The sequence below is a fragment of the Lissotriton vulgaris genome, chromosome 5 (genome assembly GCF_964263255.1).
Source record: "Lissotriton vulgaris chromosome 5, aLisVul1.2, whole genome shotgun sequence".
Taxonomy (NCBI): domain Eukaryota; kingdom Metazoa; phylum Chordata; class Amphibia; order Caudata; family Salamandridae; genus Lissotriton; species Lissotriton vulgaris.
The window spans coordinates 250,162,962-250,190,675 of record NC_141693.1 but is presented as its reverse complement, the minus strand read 5'-3'; the positions used below and the strand labels follow the sequence as shown (position 1 = coordinate 250,190,675).

The following is a 27,714-nucleotide window of genomic DNA, read 5'->3' as shown; positions in this document are numbered from 1 at the left end:
GTATCTTCATCTTCCTCAATTAATTTCCCCGCTAAAATCATTAAAAATAGAAATGACCACCAAGAGTGATCATCTCCCTCAACAAATGGAATTTTCTCTAGCCTTACCAAAACACTCCACCGTAATTAACAACTTGGGCTGACTGCACAATGGACTGTAAACAAATAAAATGCACAGAGCAATCAGAGGAATTAATTCGTAGCTGTGAATACAATTACATTGACCCAATACAATTGTGGGAGTCATTTTATCTCAAACTAATTGCATCATATAATAAAGACAAAGCAGGTATTAATAGTAAACTGACACCCAAGGCTGGAAGAAAATCCCATCTGCATGCAGCCTAGCAAAATATAAATTAAACCAAACACGAGGGACCCTAGAGAAGCTACCATCCTCTCCCCATCATCTTGAGATTCTAAAGCTAGTCCAAAATCAGTAAAAGAAACCGCTATGGGAGAATAGGAGACTTCAATCAGATTCTTCTGGGCAGAGTTAGTCCATGGCTGTAAACAAAGCACTGGAAACAATTTTGGAGAACCGTAAATGCAATCTGAAGACCGACACATGCCATAAATAACTCCAATGTACCTGAGAACGTCTGGTCCACCTATCTGACTAAGGAATTTGCTAGAAGACCATCCATGACTCTAGATACTCCCCAAAACTGGCTTAATATAGCTGTACTTCCAAGCCTAGAAGACCATGAAGAAATGGCTCCAGAATCTGGTCTCGTCATAAAGCATAGCATCTGTTACCCAGTGCCAGAGGAACTCCGGAAAAAAGTCTAATTTTATAATCACAAAATTATAAAAATCATCAGATCAGGCATGCTTGATTGTGCACCAGGACTGGACAGTTTCCCACAGGCCGTTTACAAAGAACACCCTTCATTTTGGGCAGACTAACTTTACTGTTCAATCCTGTATCTATTACAAGATCAATATCTGATGAGTGACACAGTTCTATAATAAACCCTATATTTAAAGGGGTGACTGGTTCAAGCCAAAAAGTTACCATCTTATACCCTTATTGGATAATAAAGCTAAGTACTTTGCATCTGCACTATTGGCAGATCTACCTATGGGTTCCGCACAAATAGCATTGTACCACTAAATCGAAAAGGGTTTGAGGGGATCAGGGATAATGACGAACATTTTGGCTTTGGCATTCATAATCGACAAATTGGGGAGAAAAAAAAACAAAGCAATCTGTCCATCTATGCTTTGTCAATTTCAAGTCGGCCTGTGACTGCTTCAGTCGTGGGAAATATGGTCAAAGGTTGTCAAATGGGATATCCCCTCTCCCCTTTTGAGAGGAATTCAACAGCTTTATACAGATACCTGAAGCCGAATAAAGATAGGAAACAGATCTCCCTTATCTAGGAAAATAATGACCCATACGCAGAAGTGTGTTCTTACACTAGTTCTCTTCAATCTCTTCCCAGCAGACCTGGCCAAATTAGTTGACCTAACAAATTGTTATCCCTCATTCCTGGGCCCACTTCTACTCCGCCATCTGCTGTATACTGATGAGGTTTTTCTTTGTATTCTAACCAAGGTCGGTCTTTAACGACTCTTAGATGCACTTTTTCAATATGCCTTCTGAAAATAAGCTGGAAGTAAACAGAAATAAGGCCAAAGTCATGACTATTTCAAATTACAGCAAGCGCACTCTTGGGCACTAAATGGGCAGCCTCTTGAGCATGTGTATGTATATAAATACCTGGGGGTATCGATTGATGACAAAGGCACCTTTCCCCCTCAAAAACAACAATTAATAAGGAAGGGGGACACACTAACAACAGTCCTGAACTGCTGCTTTGTCAGATTTCTCACTCTGTATCAACTAGCCATTGATAAAAGATGCTGTAAGGTCAAACCTTTGATAACCTTTGAAAACAAAGCATAATGGTATTGTTCAAAAACAGGTCTAGGATCTGTCCATCGTAGATCCTATTTTTAAATTGACCCTCGCCTCCCTCACGTCTGTAACTATACTAAGCATGTTATCATTTGTCTCTTTTATCTTTTAGCTGTGCATTTGTAATGTATTTAGTGAAATTAGTGTTTTTCTTTTTGCAATGGTTTTAATTAGCTGATAGAAATACATTATTATTAGGCCTGGCCGGCGAACTCCGCTTCGTTCGCTGAGTTTGCTGAGTTTTCTGCACTCCGCGGAGCTCACGGAGCGCAGAAAACTCTGCTTTGCGATGTGCTGCAGAGTTTTTTCCATGCTTGCGGAACTGTAAGTTCGCAGCCGTGAGCTGCCGCTCTGGTAGAATCCCTACCCGGCCGGCAGGCATACCAGCACAAACTGCAGTTCGCACAGCACATTTTTTGTAACTTCCCGGAGTTTCGCCTAACAAAACTCTGCGAACTACACCCAGGCCTAATTATTATTCCCTATTGTGATGGTTATATATTTATTCACATTAATGTACATATATATGTGAGTGCTTTGAAGAGACTCTATCAACTTGCATGGCTTACTAGCTAAACGTTAATAAAAGGACTGTATACAATTGTTTGAATAACATTTGAAAGACGTTAACTATGTGTTTTTGGAATATCATTGGTAATACTGTGTGATGCATAGGAGCCTGAGAACATCATTGTGGACTAGGTTTGAGTCGTGGCTTCATTTATCGGAACTGGGAGAATTCAATGGCGTTTTTGTTATGATCGTAACCTTTCAACCAATGTTCTTTCATAGATTTGGCATAGGTTATTGAAACCTAGTTTAGCATGTTCTAGACCATACTATGCAGATAATGGGCAAAGTGCATTTTGTGTACCCATGTCATAAACAGAGTGCCTGCTATTCCCACACACATGGTATGTGGCCTTCCTTTTCCAATATTTGTGTTGTATGTGATTCCATGCTGCTTACTGATTAATACTGACTCAAAAATACAGACTGCCCAAATATGTGTATATAAGGTCACTGAATGCCAGAGCAGACGAGATGAAGTGGGTGGAAGCCCAAGCGCCCTGATTTAAAACACCTATTGCGTTGATATTTATCAAAGGTTTGACAAACATGTTCATTCCCAAACCATTTGTGGAGTCAGTCAGACCATAATTTTATCTTAACGTTTGTCATGATTATACCCTTTGAGCTGACGAAGAGCTGCTCGTTGTGTCTCGTGACTGTTAAGATATGCTGTCACACTGTGATTACTACAGCTTATCGGGTGAGTGAACTTCAAGCACTTTCAGTACACCAACTTTTTCCTAGACAAGTTGGCACAGAGAACTTAAGAGGTATTCTTGCCAAAAGTCTTGACTCCCTGCCACATTGGGCAATCACTCTGCCAGTGTCATTTGCTCCTCCTCACCCCTCAAAAAAGGAGGAGAGGATCCATTGGCTGGACCCCAAAGAGCTTTGAGCCTTTACATTAATTGTACTTAGGAATACCGTATGGACAATTGGCTTTTTTGTGGGGTTCTCCCTGGTGACGAAAAGTAAGGCTGTTAAGAAGAGGACCCTGTCAAGGTGGATAGTCAAGGTGGATAGTCTTCTTTGTCAGGATCTGCTACACCCATGCCAATAATAAGGTCCCAGAAGGTCTGACAGCCCATTTCACCACAGCTAAGGCTGCTACCATTTCATTTACTTTCAGACTGCCTGTACTTGACATGTCCCAGACTGAGATGTAGGCATCAGTGGCTAGCACTACTGCTATGACAGCAAGGTCCAGTGTGAAGGGCATGTTGGGCACTCAGTCCTGCAGCACTTTTTGTTCTTAGTCACCTCCACAGTACCTCCTTCTAGGGGTGTACTAGTTTGGAATATATTCTGATGTGTGAAATTTGTGGTTAGAAGTAACCATCAGAAGAACAAGTTGCTTATCTGTGGTAACACTGTTCATGGCATGTGTAGCTGTAGATACACATGGCGTGGGCTGCTACATAGTGTTGGGCTTGTATATGTGCTACTTGTTTTTCTTGGAAGAAGACTTCGATTCACAAGGTATAGTGACTCCACCTATTGCTGGTAATGCTTATGGGCATCTGCTCCATTGTTAGATTGTTTTTTATTTCCGCCACTGGGTTCGGACATTTTTGAACAGAGCTTGTGGTCAACACCTCTTGGTGTTCATCATCGGACACACTCCAACTTGGCCATACTCGCAGGGGAAACAAATACAGTTATTTGCACACTCTTCAGCTTTGCTGTGACCACTGTCATACTCCGCAACCGGGTTGTTCTTGATGCCTTTTCAGCGCCTGTGCCCCTGTGCCCCTGGGGGGCCTTCAACCTCCATCTTCAGTCCTCAAAGAATGCATCTTAATGGAAGGTACCCCTTTCCTGTACTGCCACAGTGTAGAGTGGAGTATCCATGGACAAAACTTCATCATATCAGCAAACTGTGTAGCCCCGGAGCACGATGAGCCCTCTTGTGGAGCATTAGGCTCTAAAACAAGCCTGAGGCACGGACGCTAATGGCCTTTCGATCAACGCACTGTGATGCAGCACCAAGAGGACGATCCCCCCCCACCTTTGCGGAGACTGTGACGTCGAGGAGCAAGAAGACCCTGGACACTTGGCCAAGCGGACTGTCTGGTCAAGCCCACAATCTGAAACGAAGGAACCTAGAGTCATTGAAGTCCATCTAAAGAAGACCTTGACAGTGAGTACCACCTCCTTTTCTCCAACTCCATCCCAACACCCTTAGGCCAAGCACTCCTGGTAGTTCAAACAGCCCAGAAATGTGCCAATGCTCAGGGCACCAGTGATGCTCCATCCCTAGACCAGGAGAGCAGAAAAATCTGCATGGCCAGCAAATGCGTTGCGCCTCAGTCAGCCACCTATTGCTGAATGGCCAATTAATCAGCCTGCTCTCCAGGTGCGACTGGACCCACTGTGATGAATTGGAGGAGCTCCTTCAACATCTCCCGCAGCAATACTGGAAACAAAGTTGTGAACTTGTTTTTGTTGCAAGAATGCCTAACTGTGCAATGGTCTCAAGTGGAAAATCACTGGGCGGATCTACTGTTGATCTGGGGCTACACTGACCAGTATCTGTAATGGTTTGACAGAAACAAACTGTGCAGGGCTGGCCCTTTCTCAATCCAGTTCTGCAGGTCACTATCATAACCGGTGCTTCGCTCACTGGGTTGGGTTATAGTTTGCCAGTGCATGGAGTGTGATCCCCCCCATCAATAGGGTTTCCTGGAGCTACCTGGAGCTGTTGGCCACTCAGCTCACTCTCAAAGCTTTCATCTCTCAGATTCACATTCAGCACTAAATGATTCTTATTTGCACAGACAACATCATCACCGAGTTCTATCTACAGAAGCAAGGCAACACACATTCATGACCGTTTTCGATATTAGCACAGGACATTTGACAATGTGCATCACTGGCGGAGTACTTTCAAGGCTTACTCAGCACGATGCAGCCTCAAGCCTATGAGTAGGAACTTCACCCAGAAGTCCTACTCCAGTTTCCCGACATAGACCTCTTCGCCACCACAGAAAAAGCTAATTTCCCAAGCCTCACCTCCAGGTACCCACACTCAGAGTCCATGGGCAATGCATTCTAGATGTACTGGTCAGGGGTATTTGCCTACACTTTCCCGCCCCTCCTCTTCTTCCATTCGTGGTCCAGAAGCTTCATCAAACATCCATTACTCTCATCCTGGTGGTTCCCACATGGGCCAGACCGCTCTGGTTCACCATCCTCCTTGACCTGTCCCTAGTGCCCCACAAGATTCTTTTCAACTGGCCAGACCTTCTCACGCATAGCCAGGGCCCAATCAAGCCCCCGAGCCCCCCGGCAGCTTATGATCGAGCTCCAAAGGTTTTAAAATTTGGCTAACTCGACCTACTCGGAGTGCATGACCATCCTTAAGGAGGCACGCAGACTTACTATGTGAGCCTGTTATGTAGCCAAATGGAAGAGGTTTGTGCACTACTGTCTTTTCAGGCAGATTGACTCTCCACTCTTCCCCCTCCGCCCTCAAGGCAGCTGTCCAAGGCATTGACTGTTAATTGCTTCACTTGCAGAAGTCAAGCCTTGCTTAGAAATACATTTCATTCATCAGAGTTCCAGTCATTAAGGCCTTCATGGAGGGCTTTAAGAGAGTCATTCCATGCGGGGTACACTCTGCCCCCATGCTCACCCTCAACATTGTTCTCACAAGATTTAAAGGTCCTCCTTCCCAACCCCTTCACGCATGCGCTTTGCAGTTCTTTCCTGGAAGATAGCCTTCCTTCTGGCTATCACCTTTCTCAGGCTTGTGAGTACGCTTCATTCTCCAACCCTGGAGGAACCTTTCTCCTAGGTTCACGGCGATAGGGTAGTCCTCAGGTAAAACCCCAACTTTCTCCCTAACGTGGTCTCTTCCTTCCACCTCAATCAAACCCCCAGTGTTCTTTCCACATCCAGATTCAGTGGAAAAGAGGACTCTCCGCACACTAAATGTCGAAAGGGCCCTTATGTATTACATTGACCGGACAAAACCTTTCCGTAAAACACAGCAGCTCTTTGTTTCTTTCTCCAAACCCCCAAGTGTTGTGTCCTCCAAACCTGGAATATCCTGGTAGTTAGTCAAATGTATACAGACCTGTTACGCAAAAGCCAAGAGACCTTTGCCTGTCCCTCCCAAATTCCACTCGACCCATAACGAGGGGGCTTCTGTGGCTTTTAGTTAACCTCCCTATGGATGACATCTAGAAGGCAACTACTTTGTCTACGCCAGACACTTTCACCAGACACTGCTGTGTCGCACGCCAGCAAGGTACCGTTGGACAGGTAGAGGAGAACTGCTACACAGTGTGTGCACAGCAAGTGTATCTACAGCTACACATGCCACGAAAAGAAAATGTTACTTACCCTGAAAGCATTTGTCCGTTGCATGTAGTGCTATAGATTCGCATGCACCCTCCTCTCCAGCAGCCTCAGGATGTTGCAGATGCCTTTCTTCATTCTTTTCATGGTCATCTTCTTTTGTATCTCTACACTCCATTTCCATTTTTCATCTTCAGCGCAGAAAAACAATCTAACAATGCAGCTGGTGCCCATGCGCATTACCAGCAACAGGTGCAGCCACTATAATACTTGACTCAAAGGCTTCTTCAAAGAGAAACAAGATGGGCACGTCCGAATCCAACACTAGATGACCGGAATATGCATCATGTGATTCTACAGTACTACATGTCACGAACAGAGACTTACAGGGTGAGTAACATTTTCCTTCTGTTGGATAATCTATTCACAAATGTGTACCTTTGTACAAAATCTGCACAGAAACGCATTTGCATGAGTCCACAGGTATGAACAAGGCCTATGAAAAAGGCAACTTCTATTCCGGAATAATGCATAGATGCATATACTCACCACCCAACAAATGTGGAGAGAATACATATTTAAACTGGAGAACTCCATACTGGGTGCCAATACCTCTACTTACCCGGCCACTGCTATTCAAACCTGATGGCTGTTAATATGACCTTTTCTTACGGTTTCAGAGCATTCATTGGTTACTGGGAAGTTTCTTCACTGGGTATTATTGTAGGAGAGTAGGGTCTGCAATCCTATGATCACCCCAGATTTTTGCTTTTTTCTTCACTGGTTTACGACTTTCCCTGGCTGTGGGCCTGCTAATCAGACCCACAGCCTAGCTGTTCTCTCTCTAAATTGACACACGTGTACCTTAGGTGCATTTACCAATTGGTACTGGGCCACCTTATCAGTCCCTGTACAGCATACCTTAGGTATCCAGGGCATAGGTGTACCCAGGGCCTACCAGGGGCTGCAGCATGTATTATGCCACCCCTGGCTGGCCATCTAAATCTGACACAACTGGCTGCACGACAGCTGGGGCAAGGTGGTGTAATCACCCTTTGCTTTAGATATAGTAGTCCTATATCTAACCCTAAAATGGACACATGTATTCCTATCAGTCACTCCTATGGCAGGCCTTATCAATCCTGAAGGCAGAGTGCTTGGAATTATGTGAGATGGTGCTCTGGCATGAGCTGAGCCCGTTTGCAGCTTGCGGAACCAAGTCCTAATAGCTGTTACATGATAACGCGTACCATATACTCGTAAGTGCATTATAATCCTCGCGGTTATTTGCCAACGTTGGTATCACTTTATCAAAACATGTCGAGTAAGGTGTCATACGAATTGGAATACTAACCCCTCGCCAATTCTGGCGACGGGGTTAGCATTCCACCCTTCTAGAGGGACACGACATGTATGTAACTGTGAACCCCGGTTAAAGTTAACTCGAGCCTCAGCATCACAAAATGGATGCTGTCACCACAGACACAAGTCTGACCTCCTGCTGCTGGGAGTCCTTCCAGCGAGGAGAGCTTGGACAAAGGGTTTCCTGTCAGGGGCGGTGCTAGCACCATCCCAGACAGGGTTTTGTGTATCCCAGGTAGGCAGGGCTGAGAGGAAGGTGACTGCAAGTGGCACCCCGGTGCTCACTGTGCATATGCTGGCTTGAACCAGTTCCAGGGGCACACCAGCCCCTGAGCTGGGGAAAGTCCGGACAAGGGAGAGGGGTGTAACCACCCCCCTCCTGGTCCCATCCATGGGCAGGACCTAGTCGCGTGCCAGCCCCTTTCTTTAGTATAAAGGTAGGAGCGGGCCCCCTTCCCAAATTAGATAATTCTGAATCTTGACTACTTTCCACGAAAGGACTCTTGACTATTTCTGAAGACTCTCCCTTGTGGCTAAGGAGTAGCCACCCTGCACCAGCGGGCACCATCTAAGCGCTTGCGGTTTGCTGCATGTCCATCCTCCGGATCAAGACTGCCCAGCTCGACGAGACCCGGATTACCTGGCATCTCTGACCTCTACCTGCATCATCAGCCCAGCTGAGATTTGTGGGTGTGACGAGACCTGAAGGGACCGGCCATCTTCAAAACTGCACAACGCTTATCCAGCACGACCGCCGAGGGATCCTCGAGTGAGTGCTTTGGGGTTTGAGAAGCCCTAACCCTAAGCAGCTCCAGCACAGAAGTCCAGCCCCCCAGCATCCACGAGATCTGTGTGGGGCCCTTCTGCTCTTTGCTGCTCACCACGTTGTCCGGTCACTTGCCTGCTGGCTAGTGGCCCTCCTGACGACGAACCACGACGATTACTTCGCTGGTCTGGTTGCTCCAGACTGGCCCTTGCTCCCTTCCAAGAGAGGAGCACCCCGGACCCTCCTGGTCCACTCCAGACGCCATCTTGTCTCCACCGCGTGAGCTTGACTTTGCCAAGGTTTGTTGCCCCAATCCTGGGTCCAGCATCGCCGACAGCAGACACCTTCGTGGGACAGCTCGCACCTCCATCCTGGTCGCCGACAACGCCTCCTGGTCCGAGGGACAGCAGAGCCCAGCGTCGCCCACTCACCTGGTCGAGGTGACATCATCCGGTGCCATCCTGGTGCCCACCTAATCACTGGCTAGTGATTAAGAACTGAGTCCCCTCTGCTTTCAGGTCGTCTCCATCATCGATCCATGCTTGGATCACATCGAACATCATCACTGGTCGCCTGCCAGCAACTTCTTCTTCAGGCTCCATAGACTGTAACGAGGATTCCCGACGTCTTTGGAACCCTATGCAGCTGCAGCCCCTGGGCTAGGTAACCTGAGCATTTCGGTGCTCCAACGTAGGTTCACTATGTAAGTGTCCAGATCCTTTTTCGTTTTCAGCCTATCTAGTCGGATTTGTCCGATAACTGTAACTTTACGAATACTAGTATCCATAGACTTTGTCCTGCATCCCGCGTGAGAGTGCACACTCTGCACCCGATCTCCCTAGGCCTCCTGCTCCTAACCTTAGGGTTCAGTAGTGTAGTCCTAGCGATCCTGAAGCCTCTGGATCTTGTTACTTACCTGCTAGTATTTCGCATTCCACTTTTAGAGTATATGGTTTTTCGTGCCCCTCGGGCATTTGTGTAAATTGTGCAACCTAAAGTATTTTCTTAAGAGTTTTGTTGTGTGCTTAGCTCCCTGACTCATAAAGAGATCAGGGTAGACTTGTTATAAATAAATATCCTTTTATTGTCATAACAACTTGTGTGGTGTCCTTTCACTTGGTGTTCAAGGGGTATATGTGATGGTATAACAGCTGGCTTAACACGCCCTCTAGAGTTTAGCCTAAAGACTGCTCTTGTCCAAGCTACTAGGATAGCTGGTCTATAAGGTTGACTTAAAACCAATAAGGGTTGTTTGGAATGATACACAGTGATCACTAGAATAGTGAGCACTACATATCAGGCCAACTTCTCACAATTCTCCTTTACCATTTGTGTCCCAAGGCAACATTACTATTGTATTCCAGTTAAAAGTAAATTTAACATCTTTAGACAATTGACTGTTCCTGGATAATGATGCCATCAGTCAAAGCTTTCTCTGTGAGGTAATAGGGAGTTATAAGCTCGGGTACCACATGAGATAGTAAATAACACTCATCTCCAAAGACCAGGTTGTGCTTCACCTTCAAACATGAAAATTACTTTCATTTACAGGTAGGCACATGGAACATGTAAAATGAGAATCTGCCAAGAAAACTGTTAGCCCCTTCTGGGCTGAGATGGGACACTAAATGTTTATAACTTTACAAACTACATTTTCTTTAGAACTAGGTAACGTTATCCTGTGATGCTGCGCTTTGTAAATGAGAAGAAAATTCGCAAGTCGACCAAAGGCCTACCGAACAAGAGATCCAGGTTTATGTAAGGGATACAGATGTGGTACTCTGAAGCAAACCCTTGTATTGGTCCATCCTTGGTAGCAATCTGTACAACTCGGTGGGCTGCAGCCTCAGCTGCTGATTTTTCAGCACCCAAAAATGTGATCCACAACAATTCCTACACCTAAAAACCTCAACCAAAGAGAAGTCTTCCTCATTCACAGTGTTGAGTTAATTGGGGATAGGGTCCAGTCTAGGGAACCAAGTAATCCTATGTTTTTTAGTGGGGCAGATCATGTTGTCCATCTTCACTGTGGATGGCCCATAGGTACCTGTCATTTAGGAGCCTGAAATTTAAAGTCTACTGGACTTCACTACATTGCTGTTGATTCATCAAAATGCCTGGGTTAGCAGAAGTGACATCATCCAAACATTCACCCGCTGATAATATCTCAGAAAGCGACTGCACATTAACTTATGATGTTAGAAACGGTGTTGCCACAAACTTTGATATAATTACATTAAGGTAGGAACACCCCTGAAGTAACAATAAATGAAAAATGAAACATCAAATGCCAAATTAATAAAATAATGCATACCAGATTAATAAAATAAAAGTATAATTGTGTATGTGTGTGTGAGTAATTATGCATGTATGCAATACTCATGATTGCATGTTGTGGTGGCTGCCACCCAACCAGTTTTATCTGTGGCCCCCTTGTTTGCCCCCTGAAAATCCCTTCTAGAGATACTTAGGCTCCAAATAATTGAATTAAAAAATCCAGTTTTGAATAAGCAGCAAAATTTAAATGGCTCCTGTGAGCCATGTTTTCCTTCTGTTCCTGCCATTGCCTTTGTGATCTCTGGCCAGAGGTCGCAAAGGTAGTGTCAGGGATCACAAGGAAGATATTGCATCTGCAACTCCTAACTGATGTCCATGCTTCACTAGTTTCCATTGAAACTGGATTCAGGGTTACAGTCTTAACTGACATTTTAACACTACTGATCCTTGCAGGCTAATGAGATGGTTTACTCAGTTCCAGAAGTAGTGCAACCGCTTCTATCCAATAGAACTGGACTCCATACATTGAAGACTTACTGCATCCTGGTCCCAGCAGCTCTGTGGACGGGGTGCTGCAGGCACCCTGCAGATCCAGTATCAATGATGATTCATGCAGGCTCTGCAGCTCATTGAAGACCGACAATGATATGGCTCCATGACTCAGATGGTGCTCTAATTGATCTTCATTTTTATGCGTAAGGTGAGCTGTGGGAATCTTGTGGTTCCTAGTTGAGATAGGTCCATTAGAACATCCTTCATGCTGATCCTCCAGTGAGCTAGAATTATTCCAGGCCTTTCTTTGATCTGTTCCACTGCTACTGAAAGGCTTAGTCCTGCTTCTTGTGCAGGCAGATAAGCTCTTATCTCAAACTAGAGCAGCAAGGCTTCACAGTGGATTCCCAGACTTCGATCCAGTTTAAATGTAGAGCAGCAGTCCTCCAGCTGTTCCATTCCAGGTGATATCTTTTATCAGAAATGGTATGCAGATGACTATGATTTCCAGACAATCTACACAATACTGGCTTGAGAGGCTAGTATTCACCCTCCTCTGACGGCAAACACAAGAATCTGGAGCCAACAAACATGTCTGCTTTGTTAAAAGCACGGGCAGATTCTCAAAACCTCAAAGTGGGTCCCTTTGTCCAGTGTTCCTGTGTCATGACGCCGAACGTCAGGAGTCAGACTATTAACTGACTAGTTAAGGTAGTTGGTGGATTCCAGGTAAGGCAGAATTCTGCATTTGTTCCTTGTCACTTGAGCAAGTGGAACCCACTCTAGTCAAAGGAATTGGCTGGTGGGCTCCCATCCATCCATCCATCCATCCACAGATATAGTAGGTTTTAGGAATGGGGACCTCAAACTATGTGCAAGCTGGCATATCCAATTTGCACAAAGGCAGCCTTTCTAAAGGAGAACCGTCAGATTATGGAAGAGGTGTGGTGCAGCGGCCAGGGTGCCTGACTCTGGACTATGGGGTTCACTGTTCGATCCCCGGTGTGGGCAGCAGGTTATCCCAGCACCATGTGACTCTGGGCAATAGCTCGCTTGATCTTCCCAAGGGCCCCCAGCGCCCGGACACCACTTCGGAGGTAGCTGTGCGCTTTACAAATACTGTTATTTCATATTTCATTTCATTTCAATGTACACATCTTCTTGCTCATTGAGTTCTTGTATTTCAGCATTTACAATTGGAGGCCCGTATTTCAATTACTGCTCGTTCAAGGTTGCAAAAGCCTATGTATTCATCAAGAGGACTTATTCACTCAGGGCTAGATCTAGGGAGGCTATTATCGGTCGGTAACGGCCGAAATCGCCGTTACCGACCGGTAATATACTTTTCCTATGTAGGGGGCACATTTACAGATTCAGTAAATAAATCATCGGTATTTACTGATTCAGTATTTACTGAATCGGTAAATGAAATGTAGGAAGCACTTCAAACAGTGCTTCTGGGCTGAAAGGATTCGTTATTTACCACCAACTATTAGTTGGTGGTAAATAAGGAATTCCTATGTAAATGCAGTTATGTGCATTTACACCTGTGCCATAATTTTTGATTATGTTTGCATCATCTTCGCTCTCGCTTAATTGAATGGATTGAATTGATTACTGTTTGTGAGACCATGTGACAAACATACATGCCCTTAGGGCATGTATATGTGCCACGTGCACACCAGCACTGTTCAGGGGTGCAACAGGGTGTCAAAGTGACACCCTGCAACCCTTGACCCTTTCCCTATTTTACCGAATCGGTATTTACCGATTCGGTAATTGACATCCATTCCCATGAATGGCAATTACCGAATCGGTAAATACAGATTCGGTAATTACCAAAACTTAACGATTCACTAATTGTTCCCGAATAATTACCTACATAGGATTTACCGATTCTAAAATACCGAATCTGTAAAATTCTGTATTTTAGAATCGGTAAAACCTATTAACCTACATCTAGCCCTCAGTCCTTATTTTCACCACACCCCGTAGCTGAATTCCTATGCTTTAAGTGGGCTTCGTCCGTGTGAATTGCTGGCACAACTTTTTCATGTTCTTATGCCCTCTTTTGTTGTTTGCCTCTATAAGTTGTACGCTCTCTTCTGATCTGCCCTCTCTTTCTCATAGTTACGTCGGTCTGGATCATATATATTCCGGCACGTTTGCACTGATTGGTGCTGCAGCATTTCTTGGAGGTGTGGTCCGTATGACGATTAGTCTGACCATTATTCTGATCGAATCAACAAATGAAATTACCTATGGATTGCCCATTATGCTCACCCTGATGGTGAGTAACTTACAATAAAGGCTCTGATCAAGCTGTGTAAAATTATAGGAAGGAATGCACCTTTTTTGTTCTGGCTGCAAGTTAGCTGTCTGAGAAGCATGGCCCCATCAAGCAAGCTGTGTTTGACTGACTGTTTGTTCTTCCTACAGGTGGCAAAATGGACAGGTGATTTATTTAACAAGGGCATCTACGATATCTATGTGGGCCTACGAGGTGTGCCGCTCCTTGAATGGGAAACCCAGGCGGAAGTGGATAAGTGAGACTTGTGAATTACCTTCACTTTATTTAAAGTCCCAGGGGAGGAGATAATGTGCAAGTTGGCAAGGGGTTGGGGAGATCATGCTGTGCTGGTTGTTCTTCTGGCTTCTAAACTGCTTTCCTAATGTCTTGTTTTGTGCTTAAATGCTTTAATTTCAAAGAATGGGAAAGTAGGGTCCTTTTCCACACAAAGGGAATAGCACGCAAATCCTTCACATACCTCTTAATTTTTCTAAACATTTTGTTTAAATCAGAACAAAAACGTCTCAACTTAAGTGTGCACCTGCACCACCCCGCATTGCATTAATGTTCATTCCGGCACCCACCTTGACCTGCCTATCTTCATTTATGCGTGTGCAATGCACATTTATTAGATCCTTCTGGTTTGCATGTCCTCCCACTCATGCCTGCTGCCTCTCTATTTTCTCTTATGCATACGTTTCGGAGTATGCTTGTACATAGCTATCAGTCGCTATTGTATCCTTTCATAGATTCACACATATTCGGTCCTCCGAGTTGCGATTTTTGCAGACTCATTAATGTCCGCATTCTTTTCTTCCATTTGCATATTATGCTCCATTGTTGCCTCTTATACTGTCCCTTTCGTGTTGTTTTTGTTTTCCAGGCTTAGAGCTAGTGATATCATGGAGCCTAACCTCACCTACATCTACCCCCACACACGCATCCAATCCTTGGTCAGTATTTTGCGAACTACAGCACATCATGCCTTCCCTGTGGTGACGGAGAACCGGCCCAATGAGAAGGAGTTCATGAAGGGCAATCAATTGATTAGCAACAACATTAAATATAAGGTGAGAATGTGAGAGAGTTGTATACTTGATGACTGCATGTCTCTTGCAAGGGGGATTTAAGAGCAGTGATCTTTAGGAGAGACCATGTTGGTTGTGGTTTGGAGGTCTCCCTTTATGATTGAAATGACTTAGTTGTGGGGGCCCTTTCCAAAGTGGTACCTTGGGTGTGATGCACGATGAAGCATTCTCGTCAAGATGGGCATGCTTTGAATGTAGAGAACGTGGATGTATTTCAGGCTGCTGCTCCCCTTAGGCTTGTCCGGTGAGTCAAAGTACTCTTCTGAAGGTATACAATTGTAGTAGGATTCCTCATAAAGAATGTCATAGCTTGGATTTTGGGGAGGCATCATCTCCAGTATATGCAATTTGAGTGTGGTGGATGAGCGTTCCAAAGAAGCTGATCTTCATGCTAGAGATGTGTCTTGTGTGGGAGATAAATTGTCATGAGACAAGTTATCTGTCGGTCTTTTGTGTGACAGTAAGGATTGTTCTCTTCAGAAGCGGCAAGTCTTGGGTGTGGCTAATGAGAGAGGTTCCTCTTCAAGAACCCCATATCCTTTAATTATTGGATGGGATGTGTTTACTTCTGTAGCGAATGTCTGTGGTTTGGAATTAGGCAGAGTCGTTTTCCAGAAGAGAAAACCATGGATATGTTAAATGGGGAACAAGCCTATATTGCAGTGTCTTTTCTTTATCATTGCTTACTTTCCTAATTATACTTTTTACAAAGAGGCATACATTTGGAATCTGAGTTGACACATTCAGCAACGTATTTAGTTCTTCAGACCTATGTACCTAGTATGTGTGTAGACTACAGCTGTGTGACAGTTTGTTTCAGACTCTAGTGGAGGGATGTGAGTGTGTTTGTGTAATGCGAGGAGAAGGAGATTGAGCTTGCTTTTATGGGTGTGTAGTAGTATAATTGTTCATGAAGACCTATGATGTTCTATATGACCAGGTACCCGAAGATGACCTCTGGGATGATTATTGGGTTGTCCCTCCAGGTATCAACAACCCTCACCTGTACCCTGCCAAACCTTCCCCTTCTGATGATACAACCTCATATCATGAAGTCACCCACAGGGCAGCTACCTTTCCCAAGGTGGACCTATTCACCATCCCAGAAGTGAAGGATTTCATGGTGGAAATGCTCTCCCACATTCAGCCTGCTGCCCAATACTTAGCGATGCTTGAGGGCATGCTTAAGCTAACGCAGGAAGTGTTCAAGGACCTAGTCAAGGCCTAGAATCACCATCACCCTCTGTCACACCCTGCATTAGAGGCCATCTCCCACCAGACTCATTGGTGGTGCATGCCGCCCACAAACAGGCCAATGCTCAGGGCACTGGGGATGTCCCGCCCCAGACGAGGAAAGTAAAAAGACTGTCTCGGCGGGGAAACAGAGTTGCCTCGCAATCTGGGAATCGTTGATGTATCGTCAGTCCTGTGGGTTTGTTGGCGAGGTATGACGGCGCCTATTGGGATTAAATGGTGGAGCTCATTCAGCACCTCCCATACCAGTACAATTAGCAGACACGGGAGACTGTGTAAAGGGCAAACCATCTCCAACACTACCATTTTGATGTAACCGACCGCTGCCAGTGACATAAATGTCATTGTCCCCATCCGCAGGCGGGCTTAGCTAAGTATCTTTGGCTTTAAGCAAGAAGTCCAACAACATCTAAGCAGCATGCCGTTTGATGGAGAACACCTTTTCTGCTCACAAGTTGATCAGATGCTGGAGAAAATAAAGAAGGACAATGATAGAGCTAAAGCGATGGGGGCTCTCTAGTCCCACCGCCTCATTCCACTTTTAGCCACACACATTTTCGTGGCAGCTCAAAAGGTATCTCCCTGGAGGCTTCCTACTCCTACCAGAGGCAGAAGCAGCAGCCTTAGGCCTCCTGAGGATATTTCAGGGGCACTTATAGAGAAATCAATAGCAAAGGTAAGAGTGGAAGTGAAGCATCTAAGGGAGCTGCCCCTCCCCCAAGCACTGACTTCCTCTCCCTTCCCCTCGTTCATACACCTGTCGGTGGATATCTGCAGGGGTTCCTTCTACAATAGCGAAAAATTACCTCCGACCAGTGGGCTCTGCCCGTTGTAGAGCAGGGTTATTGGCTGGTTCTCACTGCAGAACCACCATAAATCCCACCTTGCAAGCACTCCCTTTTCCTCCAAACACCAGAAAATCCTCCAAGAGGAGGTAGATGCTGTGTTACTCAAAGGAACGAAATAGCCATTGCCGCCTCAACAACGCAGCAAAGGAGTGTACTCCCTGTACATCTAATCCCCAAGAAACACAGGTCTCTAAGACTCATTCTAGACCTCTGAACCCTCAATAAGTACATCATGTTAGACCATTTACACATGGTCACGCTCCTGGACATCATCCCATTACTAAGGCAAGGAGACTTCATGACCACCCTCTGCTTGAAAAATGCCTATTTGCACATCTCAATCCACCCTGCACATCGTTGCTATCTCAGATTGATGGTAAGTGGGCAGCACCTTCAATTCAAAGTTCTGCCTTTCGGGGTTTCCACCACACCAAGGTTCTTAACCAAATGTCTGGCACTGGTTGCCACTTACCTATAAAGGAGTAAAGTTCGCATCTTACCGTACCATGACGATTGGCTGATAAAGAATGCAAGCAAGCATCAGTGTCTAGTTCACATGCAGGTCACTTTACATCTCTTTCACAAACTGGGTTTGACCATCAACGTGGGCAAATCCCTTCTTCAACCATTGCAAATACAACCTTTTCTAGGGGCAACACTGAATTCAGTCTCGTGAAATGCTTACCCCAGTCCTGCTGGAGTCCAAGCCTTTCAGTCCCTGCTGCCTCTTTTCCAGCTAAATAGTCTACTCACTATGCGCAGAGTAATGCGCCCACTCGGCATGATGGTCTCCTGCCTCGCCATTGTTGCCAACGCCTGCTTGCATATGCATCTGCTCCAGTAGTGCATCGCAGCACAGTGGTTACAAGCAAAGGGTCTATGGGAAGATCTAGTGTTGATGAACACCAGAACCCATTACTCTTTGCAGTGGTAGAACAGCAGCAGTTTGGTGTGGGATAGGCCTTTCCTGGTCCCGGTTCCTCAAGTGATCATCAACACAGTGTTTCTCTCAGGGCTGAGTGGCACATCTACAGGACGTAACTGTTCAGGCTTTGTGAACTCCCCTCCAACAGATTTTTCACAAAATCTAGCTGGAGTGGTTGGCAGGTCTACTGGCTCAAGGCCTTTTTCTGCCACGTTCACTACAAAACAGTCCTTGGCAAAACAGACAACAAGACTGGTATGTAGTACCTTCAGAAATAGGGTGGCATACACTCCAACTGTCAGCATTACAAAGGATATTTGTCGATGAGCGATTCACCCCAAGAGTCGCCTCCTAGTAGAGTACCATCTGGGAGCAGACTACAACTTTGCGAACCTGCTCAGCAGGATGCAGCAACAATTCCATGAGTGGGAACTCCACCCCGAAGTTCTGCTGCCCTATTTTCGTAGCTTGGCGATTGCCAAAAATAGATCTGTTTGCAACTGCAGAAAACACCAAATGCCCAAACTATAGCTGTAGATTTCCACACCCACAGTCCATAGCAATGCACTATGGGTAAACTAGTCAAATATTTTTGCCTGCACTTTTCGGCCTCTCCTACTCCTTCCGTAGTAATTCGGAATCTTCGGAAAACATCCCTCACCCTGGTGCCACCACATGGGCTAGGCAACCTTGGTTCACAACCCTCCTTGAGTTGTCTGTAGTCCCTCACAAGAAGCTCCTTAACAGGCAGGAGCTTCTCAAGCAACACCAGGGCAGTCTCTGGCATCTCAATCCCAGGCAGCTCTACCTAGCAATCTAGCGCCAAAGTCCTAGAATGTAGTACCTTGATTTACCCCCTAACTGTATGGTCATCCTCTTGGAGGCTTGCTGCCCCACTACTGTGGTCTGCTCTGTGGAAAAGTGGAAGAGGTTCATCTACTACTGCTTGCCTAAACATAGTGATGCACTAAAAGCAGCAGTGCAGAACATTGCTAGCTACTTCTTTCACTTGCAGAGCTCAGGCCTAGCTTACACATCCATGTGTTTACATTCAGCTGCAGTTGCAGCATACTTGCAGAACCTGGAACACTCCTCTCTGTTTAGAGTCCCTGTTATTACAACTTTCCTGGAAAGACTTTAGAGAATTACCCCTCCAAGGACACCCCAGACCCTCCTCGAACCTCAGTGTAGTCCTCGCTAGTCTCACGTGGCCCCCTTTTGAGCCCCTTAATTCTTTCCCTCTCCAATTTTTGTCCTGGAAGGTGGCATTTGTAGTCCGAATCACTTCTCTGACGTGCCATTGATATCCAAGCACTCTTGTTAGAGGTGCCATTCTTTAAGGTTCACGCTGACAGAGTAGTCCTTAGCACTAAGCCAAAGTTTCTATCCAAGGTGATCTCTCCTTTCCACCTGAACCAGACAATTGACTCAGTGTCCTTCCTGCACCCTGGCTCAGTAGCAGATGGGGCACTTTACATGCTATATGTTAAAAGGGCTTTTATGTCCTTTAGTGATGGAGCAAAACCATTTCTTAAGATGCAGCAGTTATTTGTTACCTACTCAAAACCACATGAGGGTAGAGTCATGTCAAAAGCGGGGATAGCTCGCTGGCTAGTCAAGTGTATACAAACCTGCTATGCCAAAGCCAGCAGGCAGCTCCCTACTTCACCAGGCAGCCTTCCTGACTTTTCTGGGTAATATCCCTATAACTGACACCAGTAAAGCAGCCACTTGGTCCGCGCCACACATGTTCACCAATCAGTACTGTGTGGATGCCCTAGCACAACAGCAGGCCCAGGTGGGCCAGGCTGTACAACTTATACTTTCCCAATGTTCTGGAACATCCTCTGGCTAGCCACTGCCTTACGGTGGAACTGCTCACATTCTGTGCAGAGCATGTGTATCTATCATTCAATCAATCCGGATTTGTTAAGCAGAGCTAATCGCCCAATAGTATAATCTGGCGCTTGCAGGTCCTGGAGGCTCATTTGAACAGCCAGGTCTTGAGGGCTCTTCGGAATTGCGAAGTGAGTTGATGGTATGGAGCTGCGTGAGGAGACCGTTCCAGGACTTTGCTGCGATGCAAGAAATGGCTCATCCTCCACTCCTACGGAGCATAATCTTCCCAACGATTGGTGGAAATTCAGGTGGTGGTTGATGTAGGTAGGTCTTTGGTTGTGTAGAGACTTATATGCGTGGGTTAGCACCTTGAAATTGCATTGCTTCTTTATGGGAGCTAGTGAAATTGCCTGAGGTGGGGTATGATGTGGGTTTGTCTGGTGAGGTCGAGGATGAGTCTGGCTGCGTTGTACTGAATGGTTCGAAGACTCTGTAGAAGGTGTGCAGTGATTCCTATGTAGCAAGAGTTGCCATAGTCCAGTCGGCTGGTGATGAGGGCCTGTGTCTTGGTCATTCTTGTGTGCTGGGGTAGCCACTTGAAGATCTTGCGTAGCATGCTGCAGAGTGAGGAAGCAAGCGACTACGTATGCAACAAACGGAAAATGCTACTTACCCTGTAAGCAACTGTGGCATTTAGTGCTGTAGATTCACGTACACCGCTATGAGGATTGTGGTGAATTATATGGTGAGGTTGTGCCACCGTTTCATGTCATACACTCTCAAAACTGTCTTGGTTCCAGTCGGGCTCATTTCAAAAACCTTTAGCTCAACTCTAGGTAGCGGTGGCTTTGAGCAGCAATGCTTAAACTAAGGAGCCTAGTGTAAAACATTAAAAAAAAGCACCAAACAATGAAATAAGAGTCACACAACGCGAAAACATCTGACACCAATGTATAAAAATTGGTTATATTTGTATTAATTTTAGACATGCGAGGGTTATAGAGATATAGATTTTGAAGTAAAACGTAAATTTCAGCTGTTTAATCCAAAGTGCAAACAAGCATTGGTAACTGTAAAGTTTAGAAACTTTTGAAATAGTTATATTCAACTTTTGTGGCCGAAGTGGGACAACCAAGTCCAGCAGGGAGAAGGCCAAAAGGGCAACTAAGTAGTATTTGGACAGTTACCCTGTCTCCAAAGCAGTCTCCAGTCGTGTTCTATGCTTTACATCAAAACCGTCATAGACTTTAATGGAGTGACCCTAATGCTGGGGATGCAGGATGCTGAGGATGCTCTGCGGTTGATGGTGGGTTGTCGTTGCAGTTATTCTTCACTCCATGGGTGAGGTGGAGCTACTTTATCCTCGGAGGTCGGGTCCCTCGAAGTGCTCTTTGAGCTAGTAGAAGGCCAGTTTCTGTTATGCTACCAGTCTCCATACACGCCAGTCCAGCGGTATCCTTTGGTGGTGATTTGTGTCCCTTGGTTGACTAATCCAGACTCTGACGACATTCCCGGGATCAGCAGTCTCGGATGCAACTTTTTTCCATTGAGGACCAGTCTCTCAGAGTGCCCATCAGCGTTTGGAAATAATTCCAGAAATGTGTCTAGCAAACTTGCCAGATGGGACTTCTTCAGATTTGATGGCTCTGGTGCTGGTTCCAGGGGGGTCAGCCTTGAGCCATGAGACACAGTCCTCTCTGCTAGCCAACGTTGTGGCGGGTGCAAACTAGCAGACAGTGCAGCCTCTCTTGTCCGGTCCAGGGCTCAGGAGTGCAGTCCTTCATGGTCCTTTCTCCACTTACATCTTGATCTGAAGTTTTCGGTACCGGAGGTGCCATATTTATGCCCAGAAAGTGCCTGGGAGGGATATGATGTGGTCAGTCTCCAATGGGCTGCCCTGTGACAAAATCTACTATGTGTGGCATCTAGCAATCCCAGGGTGCACTGTTTTGCCCCCTCCCAAAATGGCTGAACCCTTCCTTGGATGTTAGGAGATTGGTATTCCACCCTAGAGGTGTGGCAACCTGTGGGCTGAACCAATTTGGGCATTTGTCCCCCCCTCTCTGTTCCCGCTGGCAGCCTGTCTACCTGAACAAAGGGGAAATACCCCATGAGTGCGAACGCCATTTGTCCACCAAATCCAGCTTCGCCTTTGAAGCATACTTTTTTGGGTCAACACCTTGGGTGGCTTTCTGCAAGCGGGAGGAAACACCTCTTTGTAGCAGGCTACCATTGTTCTGAAGCCTGGGAGTCATTTGCATTATTACCCAGGAGGACAGAAAGCTGTCTGGTGGCCAGCGACGGTGTGGACAAGTGGCGTTTCCATACAAGTGACATTAAATTAAACTTGGACATCAAGTCGGGTTTAATGCCATGATCAATGTGATATCATGAAGTACCCATTTTAGTAGTGCCATTCAGATGTTAGCTAGGCTGAGTAGTCAACCAGTAACTGTCAGACAATGGGGTTACTAACTTTATTTACCACAGCAAAAATGACAATGTGAACGTTTTTGCAGTTGGGCCATATAAAAAGTATATGGCCTACTTAATAATACACCGCTTTCTGCCGCAGGGCTATATAGACCTTCCTTAGTAGAGACTGACATATATTGTTAAAGCAAATGGGGGGCTTTGCCATTGGTTAAAATGGCAAACTCGAACTAGCAGTTTAAAACTTTGCTTCCAGGCTGCAGTGGCAGGCTAGGAGTCATGACGCTTGGTCACATGGTGGCACATAGTGGCAAAATCAGTGCTGACACCCTGTCTTACATGCCTAGGTCACCCTCGGTACTGTATACTAGGGGCTTTTAAATAAATCGGCTTATCACAATTGGGAGGTAACCAATTCAATTTAAATTTTGAAATGGGTTAGGACACTGCCACGGAGATCTGTTTAGCAGACCTCGTCCTTTCTGAGTCGCAAAAACATCACATCAGTTCAAACCTTTGTGGGCGATCATTTAAAAAGCTGCGGTTCCCTAGAGATCCCCTTCTCCCTGGACGCCTTAGGTTTTTGTGGGTATCTTTTCTTCTCTCTAACTTCTTCACTTTCACATGGAGACATCTGTACTCATTCTATCTCTCCATCCTAACCTGCTGTGCGGAAAAACAATCTAGCTATGGAGTTGATGCCCATGTACATTACCAGCTAGAAAACTCACTATACCTTGTGACTCCAAAGGCTTATTCAAAGAAAAATAGGTTGTTCAGATGAAAGCCACTAGATGGCAGGAGTAGGCAGAGCATGGGAATTTACAGCACTACATGCTACAAACCGATGCTTGCAGCATAAGTAACCTTTTCCTTATATACACACATCCGTGGATCCAGCAGATCAAAAGATAAAATCTGGTTGCTGCCAAAAGCTTAACAAAGATGTTGCGGCAGGCATTTTAGAACATGCAGACCCCTGTCCTGAAAAAATATTTAAACAAGCATTTACAATGCAATGGTCTCGGCAGCATTAAAGGTAGAGCTATTGGCATTGCTCATGATTTTTTTAAAATCATAAATAAATGGCATTGTCATGTACATTGCCAATAGCTTCATCGCTTGCATTTGCGAGACCTATTGCATTAGCACCCACACACAGAGTAAGTAGTAGAGTGAGAAGTTGATAGTGAGTAGGAGAGAGTTATTAGTAAAGAGTATTAGAGAGCGCATAAGAGCTGTGTGAATAATAACAGCTGTGAGCCCGTGCCTGAGGTGCATCATCAGAGCTGTGTGAATAATAACTGTGTCACCCCGTGCCTGAGGTGCATCATCAGAGCTGTGTGAATAATAACTGGGTATACCATTACTCATCACATTTGAATATGTCAAGAATTGAACCACTCAGCACAGCTTCCCGTCACAGCCATCTGTCTTAACCACTGCACAATAGGCATCATATCCTGTCAAATGTAAAACCTCACTTGGGAATATCTCTGAAAATCCATACAATCACCAACACAACTGGCACTTATTGTCTTACAAATTAACTACTGCTCACCGGTGTGAACCTCAACTGCTTCTCTCCAAAGCCACCCCTGCACCAAATCTCTTGGCTTCAGAATGAACTACAATCTTTCTTTCAAAGACCAGATGAAATGAACATCTCTCAATGGTGCTGAGCCTCTTCCCCCAGAACCATTGTATTCCTGCCACTGGAGGACTTCCATCCACAATCCAAGCTTTTACTCCATCCCACAGTGACATGGGCAACGCGTTGCACTACTATCACTTTTACACATAGCACACTCTCCCCTGAAAGCCCCTGAATGATCGATCAAAGGAAATGTGTGTTAATTAGCCTCCTTTAAAGCATGATTATTGGCTCCTTCCTACTATCTCACTTCACACTCAAGTTTAACTCTGTAACTTACAGATTACATCACAGGTTACGTCACAGGTAAGCATCATCCGATCTACGGTGGTCTCCACACTACGCGTTGCACATCCCAACAATGAGATAAGTTTGCATTGAACAAGTCAGCTATGGGGGGCTGTTAAGAGGCCCTGGTTGGACCTCAATGAGCAGTGAAAAGGAAATGTTTGTGCAACCCCTTTTTGACCAGGAGATTCTACCAGATAACTTCCTGTACTACAGAAAGTGCCCCACTGCTTTCTGGAGTCCACACTAATTAAATACCACCAAGAAATTAAAAAAATTACATAAACCAGTCCTCTTTTTTAATTTCTCTGGATTAGTTTTAAAAAGACCATCTGGGTCATTAATTGTATAATTTTCTTTTTTAACCCATAACTAAAAAATAATAATTCCTCTGGGTGTGAGACTTTCTGATACTGGAATCCAAGACTCTATCGAGTCCAATGAGATGATGCTGTTAGGGTTTGGACTGTCCGGTTAGAAGTACAGTAAGCTATAAGTGAAAAGACAGCTGTAAAACAGGGAACTGGTGTGTCAATAATTCAGCCAAGGCATGTAAAGGTCAGGAGGTTAACATTTTAAAGAGGCCATTTTGGCTAGAACTGTTTTCCAGAGCCTGCAGGTAGGCTCAAAGAGGGTTACGATCACCTTTGACATATGGTGTGAACTGGAAGGTCAATAATGTGAATACCAGCTTGTAAACTCAGCTCCCCATAGGTCAGTTCGAGAAATAGAGTATCACCTAATTTAACTATTTACAGCACTTGAAGATGGCAGAGCGAAAAGAAACTACTTTAAAAATGTCTCAGATATATTATTTGTGGAAATCTTTTTGGAAACAATAATTACAATCTACCAGTAATACAAACTCATGGGTGCAAGTTAGAATAGATGTTTCCACCTGTTGACCACGACTGGCCCGTTTCCTTTTTTGTGTGTAGCAAGAGGTCAGGCAGCTGCCGTTTGCAAGGCTAGTGAATGCCCCACACTGGCCACAGCAGGAAGCCCAGTCAGTACTGGTGGCATGGGCAGAGAACAGGCCCAGTGCTGTTTAATGTGAAAGCCCACCACATGGCAGTCTGTAGGAAGAACGCCTACTCCCATAATGTTCCTGCAATAACTAAAAAATGCCATGCCAGTGACAAGAAATGTGCTCCAATAATACATTATAGAAATAATAAATACACATGTATTACTGCAGAGCACACGTAAAACCGCATGATATTACTTTAGGAGAGCGACATTGAAATGGCCGGTTACTGCCTCCCAGCCTTCATGTTCCATTAATTTTAGACTGGAAGCACACGTTTGCTAAAGTCAAGACGACGCATGTATATGCAGACTTATAGGATGTGCATGCAGGGGTGAGACTGGGTGGGCACTGCAGGTGGCACAGGTGCAGCCATAAGGCTGACACCTTTAGGAGCGCAACTGACCCCTGCAGGAACCAAGTGCACAAAAAAACTTACATGAAAGAAAAAACTGCTCCAGCACTCTTACTAATACCACATTAGCCAGCTTGAAGTAAAGCAGAGCATGCACCATGAAAGCTCCCTGGGGTTGACTGACACTGCAAAATGGAACTTGTGTACAAGTAGACTGACAGTTGTGAGAAGTGCAAAAAAGAGGGGGTCAATAAAGCAGAGTGCCGAAAATTAGAAGGTAAAGCAACTATCAAAAAAACTGTCAAAATCAGTCATTTCAAAGAACGGCAATGTTAAAAAAAAAGAAAAATAAATCAACCACACACTTGGCTGTGGATGCAACATGGGTTTCAAAAAGTCGCAACAGGAAAAAGAAACCTCAGAACAAAAATGAAATCATGACCTACATGCATCTACAAATAAAACAGGAATATTTCGCTAATATTCTCAGATTTTCCGTGCTAATTTACTAAAGACCACGATGCCTCATTTAATAAAGTTTGGGTGACCTGCTGTGGCTGTCCTATTTTCAAACAACTAATTTAAACAAATGCATAATCGGTAAAATGTTTTAACGTATCCCTTTTTAGTGAGGTTCATAAAATCTTGCTGCACATTTGGAAATGTAAACATTTGCATGACTCGAAGCTGGTTAGAGTTAAACACTGCTGCAAAATCCTTTTATTGCCTTGTTCTCACATGTAAATGAGCGCGAGCCTTTGGAATTCTCCCGGGGACGGCGGCTCACGTGCACCACCAAAGTGAACTTGCTAACAAAGAATATAAATGAAAGGAAAAATCTGCACCTGCACTTAACAAACCATACAAAAAAAAGACTAGAAAATAAGGGTAACATGAACTTCCTTCAAAACACACCTTTCTGCAGTCTTGTGTCTCCATTGGCGCACGCACCGGAAGTCAGGCAATGTCGCCTGTGACGGGGGCGGGGCCGCGTCCGGACCGGAAGAGGAGGCAGGCGGACTAAATGCGTATCGCGTCCCGGGGCTCCTGTGAGTGGTGGAGAGCCCCGGGGCCGCCAGCAGGAGGTTACGCAAGTGTTGCGGGGCTCCCTTGACCAAGAGGGAGCCCTGTGAAAGGAGCTGGCAAGAGCCGCAGCGGCGGAGTCCCCAGAGATTGGCCCGGTAAGTTAAAAAGGGCTGGGGGGGGGGGTCTTGGTGAACTTGTGTGTGTGTGTCTGTGTGCGAGGGGGGGGGGCACTCGTGTGTGCGCGTGTGTATGTGTGGGGGGGTGTCTGTATGTGCGTGCGTGCATGGGCGCTCGGTGTGTGTGTGTGTGTGTGTGTGTGTCTGTGTGAATGCGCGACAGCAGCAGCCCACAGCGAGCGCGTGCGCGTTTCAAATCGCCTCCGCGTTTCAAATCGCCTCCAAGGCGATGCGCGCGGCCAGGATTGTCTCCTGGGAAGCACACATGCCGACAATAGGTTCTCGGTGAGAACGCGCTTCCGCGCGCTTAGCCGAGACCTAAAAACATAAGGGGCAGGTTCGGGATAACCTAACCCCCTAGGCTTGGGGTCCTAGAGGGATACAATGTATCTGTGGTAAAATTGGGGGGTTGGGGGGGTTGAGGTGGGCTTCCATGCTTTCAAAATTAAGGGTGTCAGTGAAGTTTAGGTTTATGGGGGGGCGGCATGTGCACCCCCCCACCCTTACATGAGCCTTTTGAAGGCCCCATTCACTTTAATGGAGAGTTGATCAGATAGCCCACCTCCCGGAGCCATGTTACAACCTTGGACCCCATCTCTGGGGCTGCCTTATTTTATTTTGGGAGGGCGGCATGGGCCTCAAGATCCAAGCCGTGGTATGACCCTGCAGACTGCACCCCATGGGGCCGTTTCGTGGTTTGTTTCCCGGGGACCCCATTCCCTGGCACACTCTTCCCTGCCCACGAAAATGCAGGATGGGAAGACTCAAGAAGGGCTCCCACCATGCAGGAGCAAAAAGGCTCCTACTAGTTGTGAG

At 45.7% G+C, this 27,714-nt stretch overlaps 1 protein-coding gene across 1 annotated transcript in view; it reads left to right on the top strand.

Moving 5' to 3' along the window:
• CLCN6 (Cl-/H+ antiporter 6) overlaps positions 1 to 27,714 on the top strand; it is a 246,608-nt gene that overhangs the window by 166,199 nt on the left and 52,695 nt on the right. The window contains exons 16-18 of the mRNA XM_086921292.1: positions 13,826 to 13,985; positions 14,135 to 14,241; positions 14,869 to 15,055. Of these exons, the coding sequence (XP_086777418.1) occupies positions 13,826 to 13,985; positions 14,135 to 14,241; positions 14,869 to 15,055 (454 nt within the window). The remainder of the gene's footprint in view (positions 1 to 13,825; positions 13,986 to 14,134; positions 14,242 to 14,868; positions 15,056 to 27,714) is intronic.